The 22,918-nt window shown below is 45.5% G+C and overlaps 1 protein-coding gene and 1 long non-coding RNA gene across 2 annotated transcripts; one reads left to right on the top strand and one right to left on the bottom strand.

The window, feature by feature from the left end:
• Window positions 1-1,489: 1,489 nt before the first annotated feature.
• On the top strand, window positions 1,490-6,519 carry LOC128849168 (uncharacterized). The gene is made up of 2 exons (XR_008447181.1): window positions 1,490-1,590; window positions 5,883-6,519. It is a non-coding gene; the product is annotated as an uncharacterized LOC128849168 (long non-coding RNA).
• Window positions 6,060-22,780, bottom strand: ARCN1 (archain 1). The gene is made up of 10 exons (XM_054049564.1): window positions 22,677-22,780; window positions 17,306-17,569; window positions 16,202-16,381; window positions 15,742-15,947; window positions 14,521-14,685; window positions 13,146-13,311; window positions 11,602-11,749; window positions 11,080-11,188; window positions 9,886-10,090; window positions 6,060-8,049 (listed from the first exon to the last, which is right to left on the bottom strand). Exons 1-10 carry the CDS (start codon window positions 22,677-22,679, stop codon window positions 7,960-7,962), a joined length of 1,536 nt encoding a protein of 511 aa, XP_053905539.1. The 5' UTR covers window positions 22,680-22,780; the 3' UTR covers window positions 6,060-7,959.
• Window positions 22,781-22,918: the final 138 nt, after the last annotated feature.

Below are 22,918 nucleotides of genomic sequence, written 5' to 3'. Positions count from 1 at the left end.
GGGGTAGATGATGACTGGCAGTAGTGACAGAGGGGTGGGGAGATCCTGATTGGGGGTTACTGCTGGGGGCAGAACCCTGATCTAGAAGGGCACCAGGATCTGGGAGGGACACGGGGGGCCAGCGGCAGGTGAGACACTGGCCTGCAGAGGGTGCTCTGGGCTGGAGAGCAATTCCCAGGACGGCCAGCAGGAGGCGCCGTGCCGGTGAGTCGTCACCTCACCACACAGCCCAATATGCCTTTAGCCTTCTTGGCAACAAGGGCACACTGCTGGCTCATATCCAGCTTCTCATCCACTTTAATCCCCAGATCCTTTTCTGCAGAACTGCCGCTTAGCCAGTCGGTCCCCAGTCTGTAACAGTGCATGGGATTCTTCCATCCTAAGTGCAGGACTCTGCACTTGTCCTTGTTGAACCTCATCAGATTTCTTTTGGCCTAATCCTCTAATTTGTCTAAATCACTCTGGACCTTATCCCTACCATCCAGCATATCTACCTCTCCCCCCAGCTTAGTGTCATCTGCGAACTTGCAATCCATGCCATCATCCAGATCATTAATAAAGAGGTTGAACAAAACCGGCTCCAGGACTGACCCCAGGAGCACTCCCCTTGATACCGGCTGCCAACTAGACATCGAGCTGTTGATCACTATGGGTTGTTGAGCCTGACAATCTAGCCAGCTTTCTATCCACTGTATAGTCCATTTATCCAATCTATACTTTAATTTGCTGGCAAGAATACTGTGGGAGATGGTATCAAAAGCTTTGCTAAAGTCAAGGTATATCACATCCACCACTTTCCCCATATCCGCAGTGCCATCTATGATGAGATAACTGGCTATCAGGTTGGTCAGACATGGCTTGCCCTTGGTGAATCCATGCTGACTGTTCCTGATCACCTTCCTCTCCCCCAAGTGCGTTCTATGCTCAAGTCGTTCCTTCACTTGACTTGCCAATGGCTAAATAACCACAAGGACAGCAGCAGCTTTGGGCTGGCAACAGTGGGCCACACAAGAGCCCTCCTGCCACACTCACACAGAAGTGACCGTTCCCAAAGCACAGACACTAAGCCACTGTATTTTCCACTGCATGCATCCATCCAATAAAGTGGATTTTAGCCCACGAAAGCTTATGCCCAAAGAAATGTGTTAGTCTCTGAGGTGCCACAAGTACTCCTCGTTCTTTCTGAGGATACAGTCTAACACAGCTACCACTCTTAAGCCTAGTTAGTTAGCATCACTCTCCCCATTTCATGGGCACAGAGAGAGGCGAAGCAAGTCAACACCAAAGCTGGGATTCCTGGCTCCTAACCCCTAGCCATCAGTCCATTCAGCCAAGATGCCTCCCCTCTGAATAGCCATTTGCACTAAGCTGCGCGGGGACTCTAATCCCATCTCTCAGCGAAATGGGGAGGCTACAGGTCTGTAAGAGTCGCCCCTCACTTTGGCTTCACAACGCCGAGCTCCCCCACCTTCCTGGAGAGAGGCGGCTGCCTGCCAGAGACTTGCTGTTACAGATTATGGGAGACCATGTCAGAAATGCAAAGAATCCCGCCAAAGCCATTTCTCTGGGACGGCTCGAGCCCTGGCTCAGGTAGGGGCAGGGCTGTGTCACACGCTCCCCGCTAGCCCGAACAGCGCTGCTGGGCTGGGGGTAGGGGCATTGTCCTCTCCTCTGCTGTCCCGTCGGCCCGGCTCGGCACCGGGGCCGCTTTAACGGCGAGACTAGCCCGTTTCTCCGCCGGGCTCGCAGTCCAGCCGCCCCCCGCCAGCCGGCCAGGGGCTGCCCCAGCGCTCCGCCGCCAGCTCCGAGCCCGCGCCCAGGTGCACGCGCCGCACACGCCGCCTGCCAACGCAGCAGCAGCGGCTCGGCCGCCGCTTCCCGCCCCCGGCCCCGGCCCCGAGCGGAGACCGGCCCGGCTCACACCCAGCCCCGCGGCCGCCTCGCAGGGGCCCGGCCCGGCCCGGTCCGGTCCGGGCCTGTGGCCGCCCCGGGTGCCCCTCTCTCGCGGGGCCGGAGCCAGCCCCCGGCCGCCCCTTACCTGGCAGGTCCGCGCTCCCCTCACAGCAGCCGCTCGGCGCGTGGCGGCGGGGCTCGGTCACCGCCCTCCGGGGGGGGGGGCGGCGCGCGTGAGGAAACTGACCCCCCCTCCCCGGCGGGCGCGCGCGCGCGCGGAACTCTTCGCGGGCCGCGCGAGGGGGCACGAGGCTGGGGGCGCCTTGCCCCGCCCCCCGCTGGCCCCGGCTAAGGGGGACAAAGGAACGGGCAGTCCCGGCGCCCTGCCCCCGCCCCGCGGAGCTGCTGAACGTCCTCCGCCACCAGCAAGGGACTGAGCCTCGCCGCCGGCTGCCGCTGGGGACATTGAGGCAGGGAGAGGGGAGTGGACTTGCCTAAGGTCAGACTCTAGCCTAGACGGCGGGATTGCTGCCAGGACCACCCCACCCCCTGCCTTTCTCTGCCCCGGTTAAAAATACTCCGTGGTCTGCACAGCCCTGCAACTGCGGGCTGCACCCAGCAATTGGGGCTGGCGCCTGGAGCTGTGTGTAGTCAGTGCTGCGGAGAGAACAGATCTGTGCATTTCTAGAGCCCTTCCCAGCACAGGGACTCAACATCAGCACCTCCCCCCGGTGCTTCCAGGAGCAAAAACAGATTGAAAATGTTTATTCAAGGTAATGTTCAAAAAAAGTATATAATACATAGGTTGAGAAAAGTGTCTGTACAGACAGGTATAGTGCGGAGATTATCCACAACTACAAAGTTTGTTTTTAAAGTCATAAGATACATCTAGTGCAGAATCAGCAATAACCCAAATTTAGGTGAATAGATTTAACAATACAGTTTAGATATTAGAACCCAAATACCCAGGTACACATCACTCATGAAAAGTTGCAGAGATTTGATTGTGGAAAGTAAAATATATTCATGAGTGGCAGTTGTCCCTCAGTAATTGAGAATTAGATTGGTTGTCCATTTACTACACCCAGAAGGGAAGAGACTTACCATGAAGACCCAGGGAATCAGTTCAGCTTCCTATCTCATGCTCAGACGTTACCAGTTCTGAGCACTTTCTGGAGTGCAGTAAGGAACATCTGTGTCACAACCTGGGATGTGTTCTTTCATCTTCTTCAGGGGAGAATTGTGAGGAGTGTGTAGTGGTTTGATAGGGTGTACAGCTGTAAGTACATGTATATGCTGATATGTTTATAAAGGTGTTTATTTTCTTTGAAGAGAACCCGAGTCTGGCTCCTACTTCATCCCCTCATACTTCTCCAACCCTTTCCTTTTAATGATAAAAAGGTAGATGGCAAAGACTGCAAGGAGCTCTACTACTGCTGCTGACCTAGACCTAGCTCCAAGAACAGACCTTATTTTCCTGGCAGCAACCTCCCTAGCTGAGCGCTGCCACGAGGACCCTCACTCACACAGGATAGAGGGGGCATGCAGCAGTGATTTGCCTGGTCCATGCACAAACCAATCCGGGACAGGTTTGGGAAGGTGTCTCTGAAAAGCCAGGTAGGGCTGAGAAAGGGAAAAGAAAAAATCAAGGCATAGATTCCCACAATCGAGACAAAACTCCTTGAAATGCTCCTGGCCCTGCTTTCTCCTCAGAGCCCTCCCGAAGCTGTGCAGAAGAGAAACTTAGCCTGACTAGATACAGGGCACTAAATCACTGCAGCCCAATGGGTCTTTAAACTCAGCAGCTATTTCAGTATCTAAAGACTGGAAGCCATGGAGTGAGCAAGACACAGCACTGTTGAGAAGCAGCTCAGGACAGGAGGAACTGCCAGACGCCCTAGTCAGATCCACTCTGACAAATGACATGATGAAAGCACAATGCAATGCAGGCTGTAGCCTGAGCTTCCAGTTCCCACAGGCACTGAGTAAACTGGACAATGCCACAGGTCAACATCTGCAGTCTATCAAGCCCTACATTTTTAGTTATGCAACAGACTGTACAGCTGAGACATCCAAGAGCTGGGGGATGAGAACAGGAAGGAAGAGAGCAGGCATGAGGGCAGATCTTTCAGCCACTCCAGAGTTTCCTAGAAGGGAGAGAAGTGGGCAGCGATACACCAGGACACACACTTGGGCCCTGCCTGACACTGGGCTTTGGAAACAGCATGAACCTGCAGTTCCAAACACATTTGGGCTGAACAGTATAAACTTGGCCAAACTAGTAGTTATTTTCAAAACCCACCAAGGGGACATACTATGTGCATGGGGGCTGGTGAAGTTTTAGCTCTTCACATCTATATCTAGACCTAGAGCCCTCAACCATGTCAGAGCTCCAGCGTATTAGCACTAAACAAATGCATGGTAAATAACAGTCCCTGTTCCACATTGAGCTAACAATCTAGATATAATTGCTGGCTTAAAAAAAACAAACAAAAAATCAGAGGCGGAGGATGTGGTAACAAACAGACTAGCTATGCTCACAGTTCATAGGAGAATTAAGCTAAATTACCCTGCTCCAGATAGCAGCAAAGCCAGCTGCTGTCGAAGAGGAGGGATAAACACAGTCAGGGACTCTCTCCAAACACTTTCCAAATTAAAACCAATTTAACTACAAAAATAAATAGATCCATTTATCGTTTAAATTACATCAGCTCTTGGCCACCCAAACCCCTCTCCATTATAATGAAGCACCCTGACCCGGGAGCTCAGGAAATGTTCGGAACAGGACAGCTGAAATGGCAATGTGCAGTACAAGACCTCCCACTTTGTTAAATTTGCTCATAATGTTTTGCTTCCTGGTCCAGCACAAACACAGTTAGTTCAAGGGCCCAGGTGTGTCCATGGAGCTGGCAGGAAATGACTTTCAGAAATAGCAACCTGGTGCTCATCGTCTTTAGCACTCTAAGCAGGGTCAGCGTAGGAGTTGAACTGGGCAGTGTCGGCAGAGACATGTTTTGCTGAATGCTCAGCAATTAGTTAGTGGTTGTCTAGTCTTCTGTAGCCACATTCCAGGACACGTGAAGCTAGGGAGGGGTCTATATGAAGACCCCACGTCTTCCTAGTAATTCAATGCGCAGAACTGAGGAAGGACTATGGGATAAAAATGAAAGCAGCTTTTTCTTACCAAACAGCGGTGTACTCTCGACAAAGCTACTTTTGGCGTCAAAACTGTGCTGTTTCCCTGACAAAATAAAACCCCCTTGACGAAAGGCATAGAGCTTTTCGTAGCAAAGTTAAAGCAACAAAAGTGTCAGTGTAGACGCTGCCGTTCGTTATGTCAACATAACTGGCCTCTCCCAGTACCTCACAATGCCCGCTGTGACCACTTTGTTCACTGTTTTGAACTCAGCTGCCCTGCATCTAGCTACATAGGCAGGCGCTCCTCCGTTTTCAAATCTCCGGGATGTTCTGACATTTCTCAGCATGGAGTGCTCACAGAGCTGCTGAGGAGACAGCAGGGGGGCTCCAGGCCTACAGGGGACTAAGGCTTAGCAGAAAGGCAAGGTAACTGTTGCTAGAGCTGTTAGGCTCCGGCTAGAGGGTCTTCATATCCGCTTAACCCAACATTAAAATACCTGAGTCCTCTTAATTTATTTCATACTGTAATGTATTCACTAACAAATACTCTCCCAGCCCCCTTTCCAGGTTTAGTATTTCTTGATTGGAATAACAGGCTCAAGACCTACACAGAGTAATAGCCACGGCCTCTCTCAAGTCATCCAGGTCATACCTACATAGAGCCAGCAGACACTGCTGGATGTGATTCTGCACATAACATATGGCAAGAAACAGTCTGGAAAGTGTTTGTTACAGGGAAGTGGTCATCCAATTCCGCTCAGCAAAATGCAACCTGGAAAGATTCAATGAGAGCAAAAATCCTTCATGAAGTTTCAGTCATTTTTACTTTTTTTTTTTTTTTTTTTTTTTAGGAAATAAGACAGAACTCTTGCCCATGAGCTGTCCCAATTCGGATTATTCCAATGAACTCCATGGAGCTGTGGTCACTATTTCTGATATTCTTGGCTCCCCCTGCCTCCCAGAGTGTGTTGTGAACAAATCAAAGCTGAGCCATTCCAGCACACGAATAGGCCAAAGCCTCGGATGACTGCTTTTTATAATACTCTTTATTTGATTAAAGAATTTGTATTCTTTGTGTACACTGGAATGTGTTCTATTCCCTAAGTCATTATTATACAGGGTTACAAAAAAAATTTTTTTTTTTAAATATTACCCCCAAAGTAATTTAAGAAAAATGCTCCTTTGATGTTTGAAACTAAACTTGACTCCATTTTAAAATCATACAGACAAGCAACTCTTGAACACAATTGAATTAAGATTCATAGTCTACTTAACTACAGGACAGGATTTGCTTCCCCTCCCCCAGAACACATTACCATCGCATGAAAAGAATTGGAGCTACGTTTCCTCACTGATGCATTTAAGGGAACAGGGGAGAGACAGCTAACTTCTTTGGCAGGTGACCCTACAAGCATTGGTGTGCACTTAGTCTCAAACAGGTGTTCTCCCGCTGGAGCACAGTGCACACATTTCTAGGACTTCCATTTGCAAGAAACTTCATTTCCCGTCACCCACAAACCAGCGAAATAGTTAAGTTTGGATAGAACCATGAGGCCTTGCTACAATGGTGGTTAGCAAGGTTCCTTGTTGAAGTTGTGCGATCAGACCAGGCACAGCTCAGATGTAGTCAGGCTGAGACCACCACCCAATGTCATCAAAAATGGTTCTAAAGAAAGTAGGTGAGAAGTGTTTTAAGTGAGGACGGGGTAGACAATGCTATTCCAGCCTCATCAGAGAGGGAACACCTTTTCTGTAGTGCAAGGGAGTGTGGCTGTGTGCAGCCCTCACACCACAGGGCAAACTTAGATGCACTACAGTACATTTGACTTTTACCTGAAATCTCTGTGCTGCAACCCAGGCTTTCCTTCTACTCCATCAATAAGTGCCAACAGGATCAATCTCCTCTGCTCAGACTTACACAAGCATGAATATGTCAGTAATTCAGATCTGTTTATGGGGCTGAACAAGGCAGGTGCCATACCCTTTTACAAGCTGCATCTAGGAAGGGCTAAGATGCATACTAGGTATGGGGGCTCAATTTACTGGGAAAGATTCAAACGGATCAAGAAAGGCTCCAAAGATTTTTCACTTAAACCAGGCAAAATGATTTTATGCATCTGGGCTAGGGGCTACACCAAACAGTGACAGGAAATTCCAGCAAAAGTGAGTACTTCCAGGAGCTCCCCCCTCCTGCAGTTGGAACCAGTCAATTCAGAAGCTGCATTCTCTCTGCCAGCTGGGAGACAACTCTGCTCTAACTCACACCAAGGGCACATGGGCTCACTGTGGGAACTGGCCCAAGTGCAGGTCCATCACTGAGAAGCAGAGTTGAACAGACAGCAAGTCAGGAGTACAGGCAAAGGAGAGGAACAGGTTTACTACAACCACCCAAAACCTCAGCTTTAAAACTGAGGCCTAGTCAGATCAGCTTATTCCATTCCCCAGAGAAAGGGATCCAGAAGGCATAATGCCCATGTATAGAATATTTTAATGCATATTTGAATCCATGGAAACAAGGTCTGGAGGCAGGGGATAAGTTAAAACAGCAACAATCATAACAAAAAGAAACAGAACTCTTGATATACTAAAAAGAAAGAGAATGAGGTGTAGTTTCATTCTGGGACTGAGCTAAGTAGCCAGCTTTGTGGGAGAGAGGAAGGGGAGGTATTAAAGCCAGGGTTTCTCAATGGAGATCCTGCTTTACTGCTGGCCGGTAAAATCTGCCAAAGAAATTAGCAGCCTTTCCCCCATCTGATCATGTCAATTCTCTGCCAAAGAATGCCCGTGACCCAGAAACACTGCAGTTGGGCAGACGGAGCCGTGTGTCCTAGCAGAGAGAGGGCTGCGGCGTTCCAGACATTCAGAATAAACTTCAGCCTTTTTTTCTTTTAATTTAAAAAAATCATTTGTTATTCCCTGCTGCTGGCGTTACAGGATTTCGTATTTGTCCACCAAGAAGGTGGTCTCAGTGGAAAACCTTACAGGGCTGTTCCCATCTACCTGGGTCACTTTGGTAACCTGTGGAGATAATACACACAGTTAGTTCAGCACTTGATATTCTACCTCCAAAACACAATTAAGCAGAGATTTTTTCCAATTCAAACCAGGACAACAAAGGGGTTGGGGTGACTGGGCACATCATCTCTGAGCCACAAGGCCAACTTCAACTTAAGAGCTTAAGTAAGAAGAGTTTAGTTTTCAGCTATCCTTAGAGGACAACAATCCAGACAGTTACTTCATTTACGGTAACAACTAAGGCCTGGTCCCCACTAAGCCCCCACTTCGGACTAAGGTACGCAAATTCAGCTACGTTAATAACGCAGCTGAATTCGAAGTACCTTAGTCCGAACTTACCACGGTCCAGACGCGGCAGGAAGGCTCCCCCGTCGATGCCGCGTACTCCTCTCGGCGAGCTGGAGTACCGGCATCGACAGCGAGCACTTCCGGGATCAATCCGGGATCGATTTATCGCGTCTTAACCAGACGCGATAAATCGATCCCAGAACATCGATTGCCTGCCGCCAGACCCTCCGGTAAGTGAAGAAGTTCCCTAAGTCTCTGCTCAGAGCACCCTGGACAGAATTGAACTGAATTGTGGCTTCTGGTTAAGGTTCAAGGTGGAGAAAGGTCACACTGCAGCTGCTCAGTGTGACCAGGCAGGTGGATAAGTAGCCTTCGGTTCCACATCCTGGGGCTGTTTACCCCACCCAAACAAGCCTTCACACTAAGACAAAGGGAATTTTCATTTGCTTCAGCTGATCTATCATCCTTTGCCTGCCACCCCAGAACACTTCTCAAACACTGTAATAAATGGATTGCTTTAGCCACCATCTCATGAGGACAAATGTGACTAATGCTTAGGAGAGGCACTGAGGAAGAAAGCCAGATCCAACTGAAATTGCAGGGCAAGTTTTAGAAAAGCTGAGTGGGATTTTCTGAGATGGAATTTAGCCAGGATACCAGCATTAACGCCCCAGCTCATGAAAAACATCTTTAACACAGATGCCTAGGAACTCTGTCTCTTCTGAAGGAGATAGCAGCATAATGCCCCTAGCATCAGGCTGTGTGCACTTACAGAGGGCTGGTCTACACTACTGCAGTAAATCGATCCAACTTACACAACTTCAGTTACGAGAAGAACATAACTGAAGTTGATGTAGTTAGACCCACTTACCGTGGCTACACTGCACTGTGTAGACAGGAGAGCATTTCCCGTCAACTTCCCTTACGTACACAAATCGATGGGAGAGTGCTCTCCCATGGATTTAGCGTGTCTTCACCACACCTGCTAAATTGACACTCGCTGCATCGATTGCAGCAATGCAAATGGTGTAGATTCACCACAACCACTTCAGGCAGCACTTAACCATTTCATGGAGGATTCCCATTTAAGAGCTAATCTAGCAACACCTCCCTAGCTTGAGAGATCTGAGAAATCCCAGCACAAGCCATCCTCATTACTGCTGCCTACTCCTTCAGCAGTGCCAGGTGGGAATAATGCACTGGGCTGAAGGAAGGGTATTCTCCGTGCAACTTACAAGGGCTGAAAAGCAGCAAGTGGGAACTGCAGCAATATAAAATGAAGAGGTTGCTCTTGGGGAAGATCCAGCAGAAAAAGATTAAGAAGAGAAACTATCTGAGAAGAGGCTGGTGCAACACAGCATGTGGCAGGGCAAAGGGAAGCAAGGGCTGGACAGTCTCCAGGAATATCAGTGACACAGCTGAGTTGGTGCTACGAATGCAGAGCCGGGCACTATCCACAAAACAATTAGTGTGCCACTGCAACTGTTCATTCCGAGGACTGCAGTGCATTGGGCTTCTAGGCAAGCCCTGCACCAGGACACATAAGCATACCTGTATGCTGCAGTAATTCTTTTTGGAGATGAAGGAGACTTGCACCGGGAAGAAGTCATTGGGCTGCCCGGCTATGCTGAACTCCAGGCTGCCACTCTTGTTTTTGGCATCTATCACTGGCAGGCACCATTCAAGGAGATTCCTCCTGCTGTCATGGCGATACTCCCCATCAATCTCTCCAATCACTGGGGCGCCAACACTGGACCTACAGCAGGGCAATAAGGAGCTGCACATTAGCTCATTTGAACACAGGTTAAAGACACACTTGTAACAGCCCCAAAGGGGACAGCTCACCTCCTAAAAGCCCTCCAAGAACCACGGGTAGGCCCCACTAAATTCACGGCCATGAAAAACACATCACGAACCATTAAATCTGATCTCCCCCTGTGAAATCATTGTCTTGTGTGCGCTTTTACCCTATACTATACAGATTTCATGGGGAGACCAGCGTTTCCTCAAATTGGGCTCCTGACCCAAAAGGGAGTTCACAAGGTTATTTTAGGGGGTCACAGTATTGCCACCCTTACTTCTGTGCTGACTTCAGAGCTGGGTGACCAGAGTGTGACAGCTGTTGGCCGGGCATCCAGCTCTGAAGGCAGTGCCTCTTCCAGCAGCGCAGAAGTAAAGATGGCAATACCACACCACGCCACCCTTATTTCTGTGCTGCTGCTGGCGGCAGCTCTGCCTTCAGAGCTAGGCTCCTGGTCAACAGCCGCTGCTCTGCATCTGCCCAGCTCTGAAGGCAGTGCTGCCACCAGCAGCAGCGCAGAAGTAAGGGTAGCAGTACCGCAACACCCCCTATAATAACCTTGCAACCCCCCACCCCCCCAACTCCTTTTTAGGTCAGGATCCCTACAATTACAATACAGCGAAATTTCAGATTTAAGTAGCTGAAATCATGACATTTACGATTTTTAAAATCCTACGACTGTAAAATTGACCAAAATGAACCATGAATTTGGTAGGGCCCTAGCCATGGGTGAGAGAGGGAGAACAGTCAGTCTGCAAAGGGTAAGAGGCAGTCTCAGCTCCTCAGATGGCGGAACAAGACAGCACTGGATTTACCGCAGACATGCATTTCACATGAATGCCGTCCCCTCCTATGCTACCCTCATGATTGCTGGAAAGGGAAAGAACCTAGAGAATATTTACAGGTACTTGCTGACCCCGGCCCCATCCCCAAATCCTACTTACGGCAATGGGATTGTGATGACCACATCATTCAGTTCTAGGCTCTCCTCTTGCAGCTCATATTCAATGTTAACATCACAACCATTCCCACTTTCCGATGGCCAGCAGTTAACTAAGGGCACAAAAGCGCACGTTGGATCATGTGACTGTTTTACAGGAACAGGCCTCTGGAGAAAGACACACTTAGAAAAATGCAGGAGAGCACTGAATGAAGGAGGAATAGTCATCAATCTCAATCTCACCCAAGAGCTGCCAGCCCACTTGAGTGAGTTCCAGAGCAAGACACTCAGTATTATCTAGCATTACTGAAAATAGCTATTGACTGGCTAAAGTGATTGTTACAGAGGGAAGAGGCACTAAAATTGTTTCTTCCCTTGGATAATATCAAAGAGTAAAACATTCTGCTGAAGGCAGAGCCTGCTGTAGCAGATGGGCTGTCATTTCCTATCCAAGACCAGTCACAGCTTCTTCAGCCCAGGCTCCAGTATCCTACCTGAAGGATGTCATATGCATGCTCGCACTCACTTGTCAGTGGAATGAAAGACTCTTCTGTGGTCTGCAACCTCCATTTCAGCACCCCCACATCACTGTTAATAGGGAATGATTTCTCTGGGTTCTTCAAGCCAATCAGAGATTCAGCAGTAAAAAGTTTCTTGTCCACGTTTGGGTGAGTCTGAAATGAAGGAGACGGTAAGACAAAGACTGGGTAAACTGTTCATTGTTTTAGTTTTAACTCAATGTAGGGCACAAATGTGTCTAGGTAATACTGTTTCTTGTGAGGTGCTCCTGACCACACATGAATACCTTTGCCAGGGAAAACTGCTGACTGCAAAGTGCTACAGGATCACGGTTGCTCGGCAATGCAGACTTCACTCCAAGAAACAAAAGGCCAGTTTACCAAAAAGTTTCATTTGGCCTATTTCTCCGTTCCTCCAATGCTTTCCTTTTAAAAGGGATTCTGGCAGATAAACTGGGGCTGACATTTAGGTTTTTATAAAAACAAGTTTTAATGAAGCTTGAGATCTGCAGGAATATTTCCACTTAAAAATAAGTTCAAATTTGAATTTATTTTTAACAAACAAAAGAACAGCCCCCTGCCGTGTTTGCAGTCTTCTGCAACTGAGTGGAACAGACTAGAAACCGGTGAAACTGTTTTCCTTGACTAAATTCAGATAAATGCAAAAGTTAAACCATCTAAATAGGGAAAATTAACACTTGGATTATAAAGAATGAATTTATTATACTATAGCAACAGATGTGAGCAGCTATTTCAGCAAAACCATTTTTTGGTGATTAGCATCTAAGTTGTATTGGAGAGAGAGGAGCTGCCACTGCCACCTGACTCTTCCTGGAGCAGCAGGTGCTGGAGTGTTGAGGAAGAATTCTCAACCCCTGGGAAAGTGATAAGGACTTCCATCACTAAACACAAGGCCCTCTGACCAGGTAAGCAGCAGCACTACCTAGTTTGTAGGAGTTGTAATGGTGGCCATGACACAGGGCATATAAAGTGGGGAAATCTTCAGGGCTCAGCAAGCACACGGAACCACATGGAGAGAGGAAAAGTCGAACATGTGACAGTCTCCTGAGTTTACAATACTGACTGTAACCCAAAAGCTGTGGTTCTAGAGACTGTCTCTGATATTAAGATCAATGACAACAGCAAAAGTAACTGGGAAAATAAGCAGCTTTCTGGTTGATTAAATCTTTCTTCATTGGCTGAAAGTAACTGGATATAAACATTCTCTTCCTTACAAAGGAAGCCCTCATGATATAACTAGTGTCAAGCAACATATTGGGACTGTTGCAAAGTCCAAGTGAAATCAAGTGTGCGTCAATGTTCATCACGGGATAGATAAGGCTGTGGGAGCATGATGATAAGTGTAAGAAACTGTATTTTCAAGTTAACTTGAGTCTTTTGAGCATGAGATTTAGTCCTTTATTTGTGCTGCACTTATATTTACTGTAACTGTTCTATTTTCTACCATATCTATTGGGAGAACTTGGATAAAAATATACAATACAGTGCTGCTACCATACATGACAGAAGCATGTACGGAAGCCAGCCTTACCTGTAGCTGTACCCCCTTCTTGTCTTCATTTTCTACATGGAGGCGAATCCGGGCAAACTTTTCATCTAAGATCCTCAGCATGATCATGCCGTGCAGCTCCATGTTCTGTAACCCACCATCACGGCCACAAGTCAAGGAAATCTTCTCCTCGATTTTCATATGCACGCTGCACAGAAAAGAAAGCCCAATACACACCAAATACCCTGGTTTGACAGGCAAGATAGTTGTTTCCTCCTTTTAAGATCTGACAGGGACAAACTAAGTTTTTTAAAAGGGTGCCCAAGAGGATGTTGTCATAAAAAGAATGACCCAGAGCGAGTGGTGCAGAACAGAATTATGGAAACATGCTCTTCTGCTCAAAACAGAGTCACACAGAAGACACTAGAATCACCTGAGTGTGGTATAAGTCTTGAACAGATGAGAGCCCAAATACAGAACCCTGGCCCTTCTGCAGAAAGCTCAGGCAGTTTTCAAAAGGAAGAGCTAAACAGTGGGAGGAATTCTACATTTTACCTGAAAAACAAATGGACACCTTTGGTGCTTCAAAAGACACTAAGCAGGTTTATGTACTGCACTGCCAAGCTTTCTATTCAGTACAGAATAGAAAACATGTAGGCAATATGAAAACTTGCCTAGAAAGGAGGGCAGCCCTGGTCATGTTTTTCACTTAACCTCATAAAACTGGTATAGTGTTGTCTCTAATGGGAGCAGATGGCTCTGTGCTCCAACACGGAAAACTGGAAATGTGCACACATGTACTCTAACTGGCAATTAGTCGGAACTCTTCAAGATTCCACCAACACTCAGAACAGGGAAAGCAGATTTCTGATCCAGCCACCTCAATACTTGGTATCGGCCGACAAACTGAAAAGTCCCAGACAAAAGCAACAAAAATAGTTAAGGAGTCAGAGGAATGGAAGTATGAAGAACTATTAAAAACTCTGTATAGCTTAGCTAACAGCAGATGGGGGAGGTGGGAAGATAGCTGTCTCAAAGTATCTGAAGGATGCAGACACCAGGAAATAAGAGTATTGGGAGAAAGGGAAAAATTAGGCTGAATAGTTGAAATAAAAGATGAGGGGTAAAATTTCCAAATCACCTAAATGACTTAAGAGCATGAGTCCCAATAGCTTTCAGTGAGATTTAGGCTCCTAACCACCTAAGTCACTTCTGAAAATGGGACTTTGCCTAAACTAATTCAGAGCTTCTTGAAAATTTTACACAAGAGCTAAAGGTCAGCATGTCAGAATCGAATGGTGGGAAGAAATCTGTTTTATAAAATAAAGTGAAGAGCTCTGACTGATCTAGAAGCCATCACTGGAGTCTGCAGTCACACTGAAAAGAGCATCCTCTTACAGCCCGGGACAATACCCACCTCTCCATGTTAATGGGTGGAGCGAGAACCTTGGCTGCCTCTGAGGACCGCTTGCCTACAGAAGAGGTCATGATATTTTCTCCTTCTGATTTCAGCTTGTCCACAAAGTTGTCCACCTCCTTCCCTTTAGCTCCAAGCTTCAAAGCCTTACTGGGACCCGATGGTCTAAAGGACAAAAATAAGATGTAAGCATCTATCCGACAACTCTGGTAGCAGATACAATCTTTCCACAATTTTTTTCACATCATTACAATTAGACCATTCCAACATCGCAGCTTTTACTTTTTGAGCCCTTTCCAAGACACGTTAAGAGAAAGGATAGTCTTGTGGGTAAGGTACTGAACTGGGACTTAGGAAATCTGGATTCTGTTTCCAGCACTGCCAATTGCTCTGTGACCTTAGGCAAGTCATTTAATCCATACCTCAGTTCCTCATCTGTAAACTGAGGATAAATCATACTGTCCTGCCTCACAAATCTATCTCTCAGGTTAGCTTCTTTAATGTATATGAGGCACTTAGATACTGTAGTGGTGAGTGCCACAAAAACTCCTATAAATAAAAAGGACAGTCTAGAGATCATATGATGGCTGCGACAGGCATGGGCAGCAATTTAGACTGTTAGAACTACAAGCACAGATCCACCCCAGTTCAGAAGAGAGGTTTCTGCTTTACAAAAATTATCAATACTGCTTTAAAACAACCCAGTGGGAGTCTCCAGCATCTTTATTCCACTCAGCATCCGCATGCATAGAAGCACCATGATTACTAGAAAGCTGCAAACATGCAGAATCATGAGGTAAAGTGAAAGCTCAAAACATCCAAAATACACATTAGCTGGTGGAAAAGCTCTAACTTAGCTAGAAGAAGAAACTGACATATGCACAAGGTAGTAGAGAGCACTAGCACACACACACTGTCCATGGGTACCTCCCTCACTTACACATTATGTGCATTTTTTAACATGCCTCTATCATTTAATTTCACTTGTCTAGCAAAGCAGTTAATCAGCAGGACAACCTAAAACTGGACTCTCATTTTAACAAACAGTCCACAATATCTTTTCTCTTGCTGATGGAAGTGCTCTATCTTAGAGCCCTGCACCAGACCATTTTAATCCCGCTCCTGCTATTACAGCGACAGATACTGCAGGACCCCAGTCCTGCTGCAGGGATCTACACTAGTCCCGGGCAGGGCTCTAGTGTACCTGAACCAGTTTCCTACCTGGCTGGTGCTGGTGCCACTTTGGGCTTCTCTGTTTCAATAATGGTCTCTGTGATCATGGCCGCAGTTGTGCCCCCAGACACAGCCGAGCTGCCAAATCCACCGAAGCCTGGTGCTTTTTTGCCCTGTCTCTCTGCATCCCTTCGGGCCTGCTGCAACTCCTTGGCTTTACGGCGCATTTCAGCCTTTGCCTCACGCTCTTGAGTCTAGAGGAAAAAGACCAGAGACTGACTAGACCTTTAAGACTTTGATCTATTCCATGCATTAATCAATGAGAGAAAGAGGAGATGAAGGCAGGACAGGTTGTTTACAAAATGTTAAAATAAATCTGATCATTGAAGAATTAAGGGTTATGATCAAACCTGGAATAAACAGCAACTTCACAGTACAAAAAGCAGTAATTCCTGGACACACAACAGACTATTTCAAACAACTAAGACATGGAATGGCTCTGCCCCACCTCTCTGACTGCTCGGAACACCTTCTCTTCATGCGAGTCCATCTCTGTGAAGGTCCGAATTTGTGCCAGGTTTACGTTCTCACGGTAGCCCAGGGCAACAATTTCATCAAAGGCAAAAATCAGGTCAAAGCAGTGCTCAGAGATCTCGTTCTCCTCCAGAGCTCGGCAATATTCGGGAATCTGGTTAGGGAGAATAATTAAAGAAGAGTTTCCACAGAGGAAGAGAAGATGACTACCTCAGCTAACCGTCCTGTACAGGGTGAATTCACCCCGTGCAGAGATTTAGCAGAAGGCCTATGCACTACTTACATTCTATTTTGATGGTGTGAGACTTAAGCGGTGCTGAGGCCTCGTGTAGGATCTGCACTGGGGTTAATTTCAACCAAAGGCATCACTTCTGTGACCCTCTCAACCTCACCTGGCCCCAAAATGCCACCCCAATGCTATCTATTTAAAGCCATTAACCAATCATTGCTTTTTTCCACTGCTTAATAGGCAGATTGAGTGTCACTATTAAAGCATGCATTTTTAAGACTAACTTTAAATATAATATTCTATTTAAGCTATATTTTAACAATAGAAGGCTGAAATGGCAGCAGATACCAAGCCAAGCTGTGATTTCCAGGCGTTACCCTGGCTATATTTGGCTGACAGACAAAGCTTTATATAGACAATATTATGAATACATATGCAGATCGATTTTTACAGTAGGATTACTACTATAGCAATTGCATGCAGTGAATTAAACCCACTCTACTGATTTATTTTGTACAACTGGTACTAAGGTTTTGTTTACAGCACTACATACTTGTTAACAAATGTTAATTTACTAAGGGATTGGGCTGTTTTGGTTTAAATCTCATTGATTATTTCAAAACCAGACACTTCCTCCATATTGGCCTCAGTCAAGGAATAGTGCAGAAGCTTATGGGATCAGACTCAATGACTACTTCTGGGTCACTAATGGACCATAGGAAATCAGATTCTGTTATGAGGCAGTAGATACAGCAGTAATAGCTCTCCAATACAGCACTTTGTAACATGACTGCTTCTAGACAAGATCATCTGAATTTTGTATCAACTAAGCTTGGAATAAAGTCTTACCACTCTAGAGAAGAGCCGGAGTGTTTCTAGGTCTTCCAGGATATTGCTGTTTTTGGTGGTGATCAATACCATATACAGCTTCTCCATTGGCTGATATACATATCGCACACTCTCTGTCTCCACAAATGTGTGTTGTTTCCCAGTGTTCATAAGTTTGGGGAAGGCTGCCAGCAGCCCCTCAATGCGGGTTCGAGTCATTTCCACAAACTGCCGAGAAACTATGGCCTTCCCTGCCTTTGTGCAGACGGCTGCCGCCAAGAGTACCTATGGGGAATACAAGTAGTGGTTAGTTTCATTCATCAAGCAAACAGATTTTCTGAGACTAGACAGTCTCACAAACCTTTGAGATAATGTTAATTGTTTGTGTAGGTGAAACTCTTTGGTCAGAGACCATATATTCATGCTCATCTGTATAGTGCCAAGCATACTTAGTGATAAATAAAAAACATTTACATGAACATGTATATTTTTCATCCATGCTTCCTCTTAGCATGGAGAACAGAACTCTTCTAGGGGGAGACCCACTTCTGTTTTTGGTGCTCTTCCCATCCCCCAAATCCAACTAATTCATGTCACTCTGTTCAGAGCTGACATAGCTAACTAACCTGAATTCATAGACTAGTTTTAACACAGGGGTAGGGTACAGTAAAATCTCAAAAGTGTTCTGAACAAGTCTTTCAGGTTGACTTAATAAAGCACAAGCACACAAAAAAAGGATCTCAAATGCTACTTGCTAGAGTAGCAAAGTAAGTTACATACTCCATTAACATTGAACTATTAGTAACCTCACTGAAGACAATCACACCAAAAGATCACTTGCAAATGGAAAGGGCAAGTGTCAGAACACAGCTACTAAAACTAGCCCCCTGCAATGCCTTCAAAGTACTTTGGCCATTATTAAAATGCTGCTACCTTTTTCATAGATAAGCTTGTTTAAAAGGGACATTTACGGAGTTTAGGCCCAAAATTTAGCCTTTGAGGAAAATTATAATATTTTTACCACATCTACTATCAACAGAAAGGATTTAATGAGATTTCTTTTAAATATTCTTTTCACCAAATTGGATTTTTTTAAATGATATTCCCAGGTTGTACTGGAAATTCAAACTGGAACATTGTGTAGCTGGAGTAGAACAAACACAGAGCTCTGAATGTTATCATGAAACTGACAAGCCAAGCTTTATTATCCAAACTGAGTAACCGCAAAAAGTAATCTAAAGGCAGAGATACTGAAAAGTAAGGTAGAATTGTTTTAAATTCTATTTTAATATAAACATAAGAACAAATGAGGGAATGCTTTTAAATTTAATTTTTCTTTTCACGGTACCCCTTTAAAAAGTCAATTGATAACACATTTATGCTAATAAAATATTAAACATATTAATTACTGTTAATTGAGCATCTCTTGGGCTTTTCATAGATGTTATCACACTAATGAAATTCAAAAGTAGTGAGACAGATGCCAATTTATCCCTTATAGTTCTATCAGTCTCCTGCAACTTCCTACCAAATAATTTTTCTCTACTGGAAAAAGATTACCGTAACTTAATTGAATTGTTTGGCCATACAAGGCAGATTCTGTTGAAGTCTCATAAAGACTCAACCATTGCTTCTTTATTTTGAGCTCTTTGTTGGTTAAGCAAATACCAAATATAGACAAATTTAAGACCTTTGCCAAAATATGCTCATAACCGCACACTGTACAAGCCATTCATAGTGGATATAATACTTGTATGCTTTGATTAAACTGATTATAGCCCATCCAGACAGCAATGTCCTTACATTAGTCCAACAACTCAGAGAGTAATGCAAATCCATGATATGCACAGGTTAGAAGTGAGCCTCAGGCTCGAACCATTGCCTAGTAGGGACTCAGAGCATGATGCTGGACAGTCCAGATGCACCAAGCATACTTACTGCATCACTCACAGGTAATACCCCTCTTTAAAGGGGCACTTCTGTATGAGGGACTGGCAGCCTTTGTGGAGATGGGATCTCCCATCAGATGAAGCAAAGGATTGTGAATGGAAAGCAAGGACAGGATTGTAATAATGAAATGCTTACAGCCTTCAACTTTCCTAGGATGGCTGAGTCTGACTGACTATCACTTGAATGAGACAGTAAACACACACACAAAAGAAATCATGAGGTTACACTAAAGACAGCCTTAATATTCTTAAAAGGCCTTTAAACTGTGCAGGCATTTAACATAGGTTTACCTAAGGGACTAGTCACAGGTTATTGTATGCTTATAAGGTACCACAGATCCTGTAATTGACACTATGCCTCTGACTCAAGAGCTATCACTTTGGAAGCAAAGGCTGATGATGTGTCATTGCTTCATCCCAATCATTGACAACCCAGACAGAACAGCTTATAGGACTGTAAAAAGGGTGTGTGTCAGGTTTGAGCATATTCCACTGTTCAGTCACACCATGTGGCTTTAGACATTGGCCTGTTAGTGTTGATTTGATGTACATAGTACTTTGATAAGCATGTCAAGAGAGGCGATTCAGAAAAGTTAACAGTATTCTCAGTCTCTACTCTGCACGGATCTAGAGTATGAAAATACTGTTTTACCATATTAAATGTCCCAGTGATCTGAGTAATCTAAAGCTACTAGATCAAAAATTTCAAGAAATTCCTATTGATAACCAAAGCTATGCTGAACTATTACATATGGCAGCTTACAAATCTTGTTTGTACTTAAAGACAGAATACATTAGCAAACACCAGATTCAGTTGTTTCGATTTCTTTTATTAGATTTAACTAATACTGCAAACGTGCCACTTGAATATTCAACTAGGTTTTAGAAGGATGGCTCCATTTATTAATTGACAATTTTGTTACTGAGAGGACAGTATCTTCTGGGTGGAGAGAGCACGTGACACACACATTTAAAAAAGTAAGAAATTTTCAACCTGCCATAACAATTCTTTGCAGACTACTAATCTGTGAAAGGGATAAGCCTTTTTAAAGGTACTTAAAATCCCTATTGTGCTATGCAAACAATGCCTTTGGATAGAGGACAAAAGTTAAACTAGGTATTCTTGGTTTGGAACTTGTTTTAAAAGTACATTGTTCTTAGCTTCACTAAATTAAGTACAGCATTTTCCCAGCAATAAAAGGTTATAGCAAAGCAATTCCTTGTAGAAGGAGCTGTGAACTGTGAATAGTGAAAAATTATATCAAACTAATACTCAGTCACTACCCAATATTTGAGTAGAAAGGATTTGATACCATCTATGAACCTGAAACAGGGATTAAGTTACGATCTATGAACCTGAAACAAGGATTAAGTTATACAGCACTTGATTTTGATGCAATACACATTTTGCTTACTAAGAAAAGGTTCAAATTACTTCAAATCTTTTTTTGCCCTTAGTACAAATATTTTTTCCCATTAAATTCAAAGATCACAAAAATAGCTTGAGGGAAGAATAATTATTCAAAGGAGAAATCCCAAAAGTTAATGTCCTTTTAAATTAAGCTGTCCTTTTGTGTATATTCTCATGCTGCACTTTGCTTACTAGATTGTCATGACTTGTCAAATTTTCCTCTAGTTCATTTAACAGGTTGTAATTAAAAATATTTTCTCTGATCAAATCCAAGATGTTTCACCACCTCCAACGGGGTATGAAACTGTTTTAAATCCATTTACTAATTTATTGAGCAATGTAAGCAAATTACACACTATCTTTGGCGATAAAAACCACATGCTTGAAATTGTGTACAAGCCATGCTACTACAAAGGAAGGAGAGTGAAATGTAATTTACTGCAATTAGGAGCCAAGCTAGCCTCTTTACAATATAAACAGCTACAATACCTGAGTTCATAAAAAGAGAATAAAATAACTGCCTATCAGTTTCAAATCCCTTGCATGAAGCAAGATGAGTAACAATTTGTATAGATCCAAATTCATATATAGATCATGTAGCTCTTCTTTCATGTTTGTACAAACTCTGGATTAATATTTTAAACTATGGCACTATCTGCATGCCCAATTTGCCATGGCTTAAAGGAACCTGATTTTCAGAAAGTGCGAAATAACCATTCTCTGAAAATAAGGTATCTCCAGTTGGGAACTAAAAGTCAGTGTTTAGTTTTGAAAACCTTGGCCATAGACTATATAAAGAAACCAGCATAAGTGCATTTTCTATAAGGACAGGGATCTGAGGACAGAACAGGATTGTAAGGACAAATGAATTATTTTCCCAGACCTGTCATTGATTCACGTGATTTTGTGCAAACCACTTAACTGTTCTGTATCTCAAGTTTTACCAACCTAAAAATGAGAACATCTACATCACAGGGTTGCTATTGCCTGTACAGTACTTTAAAAAAAGCGTATATGATAATACTGTAATTCAAACAGCCAATTTTAATCAAATGTATGCATCATGATCTTATATATGCATATATACACACAGTCCATTTGTCTCATGTATTACAGGGTGCAATATTTTGCATTTCCATAGATTTCATAGTTGAAAAGTGCTAACTGCTTTACTCAATATTTTCAGTACTCTCACATCAGTACCATTAGTCCCAGATTATAGGTGGGGAAACAAATATACAGAGGCAAAACAGCATGCCAAAGTTCACTTTGAGAGACAGCAATGGGAAGAAGACTACAAGAGTCCTGACTCCAAACCCTGTGCTCCAACCAGAAGTTCTCAAACTCCGGGCCACAGGCACTTGCTGGTAACTGGTCCTCCTTGTTTTCAGCTGTCAAATTAGATTGAGATCCAAACCATACTAGTTTCATTTCCCTTGTAAGCAGCTATTGTCGTTGCTGCAGAGGTCTTATGTGATGAAGAATGGGAGTGGAGGTCTGCACCATGCAGAACAGGAGGCAGAGTGCCCCAAGACACTCCGTTACACTGGGGCTGGTTCCAGGAAGGTCTGGGAACCCTGCAGAGGGCTGCTTCGCGAGGGGGCACAGGTGTACCCAGGCCCCGTTTTCTCGGAGGACCAGTCCCAGGTGCAAGCACGGCAGCATGTCCCGGATGCGTGCAATGAACACGCAGGGGACCGCTGGCTGTACCGGGGAAAGGCGCCCACCGCGGCTAGGGCGCAGGGCGGGCCAGGCCCATGCGAGGGTCTGAGAACCACGGCTGCAGCGACAGCGAGACACAAGCCGGTGGGGAGGCTCGGGGCTTCGGGTGAGGGGACCGGCCTGTTTCCACGGAGCGGCCCCGCGGCAAGGCGCTAGGAAGGGGCACGAAGAGGCCTGGTGCCCCCTTAGTTCGGGGCTGGGCCCAGCTCCTCCCCTCGTGTCCCCCGGCCCAGCCTGCCCCGGCCGGTCCCGGCCCCTCCGAGTGCCCGCTCCCCGGGAGGCCAGGCTGGGGATGCGGCCTGGTCCTTACCATGGCGGCGGAGCGTGTGTGCGGCCCGGCGCGCTCAGTCTCTCGCTGCCTCGGCAGCGGCCGCCGCGTCTCCCTCCAGCTGCCCCACAAGATGGCGGCGCCGAGCCACGTCCCCAGCCGGAAGCGGCGCCACGCAAGGGGGCGGGAGCGTCCTGCTCTTCCCCGCCTCGGTAGGGGGCGCCGGTCTCGGGCCCTTCCGCCTTGCCCCTCCCCCCTCTGTGGGGAGACTCGCGCCGCCTCCC

This window comes from Malaclemys terrapin, chromosome 15 (genome assembly GCF_027887155.1).
Source record: "Malaclemys terrapin pileata isolate rMalTer1 chromosome 15, rMalTer1.hap1, whole genome shotgun sequence".
Taxonomy (NCBI): domain Eukaryota; kingdom Metazoa; phylum Chordata; order Testudines; family Emydidae; genus Malaclemys; species Malaclemys terrapin.
The sequence above is the reverse complement of the archived record's forward strand: the minus strand, read 5'-3'. Positions and strand labels throughout refer to the sequence as shown.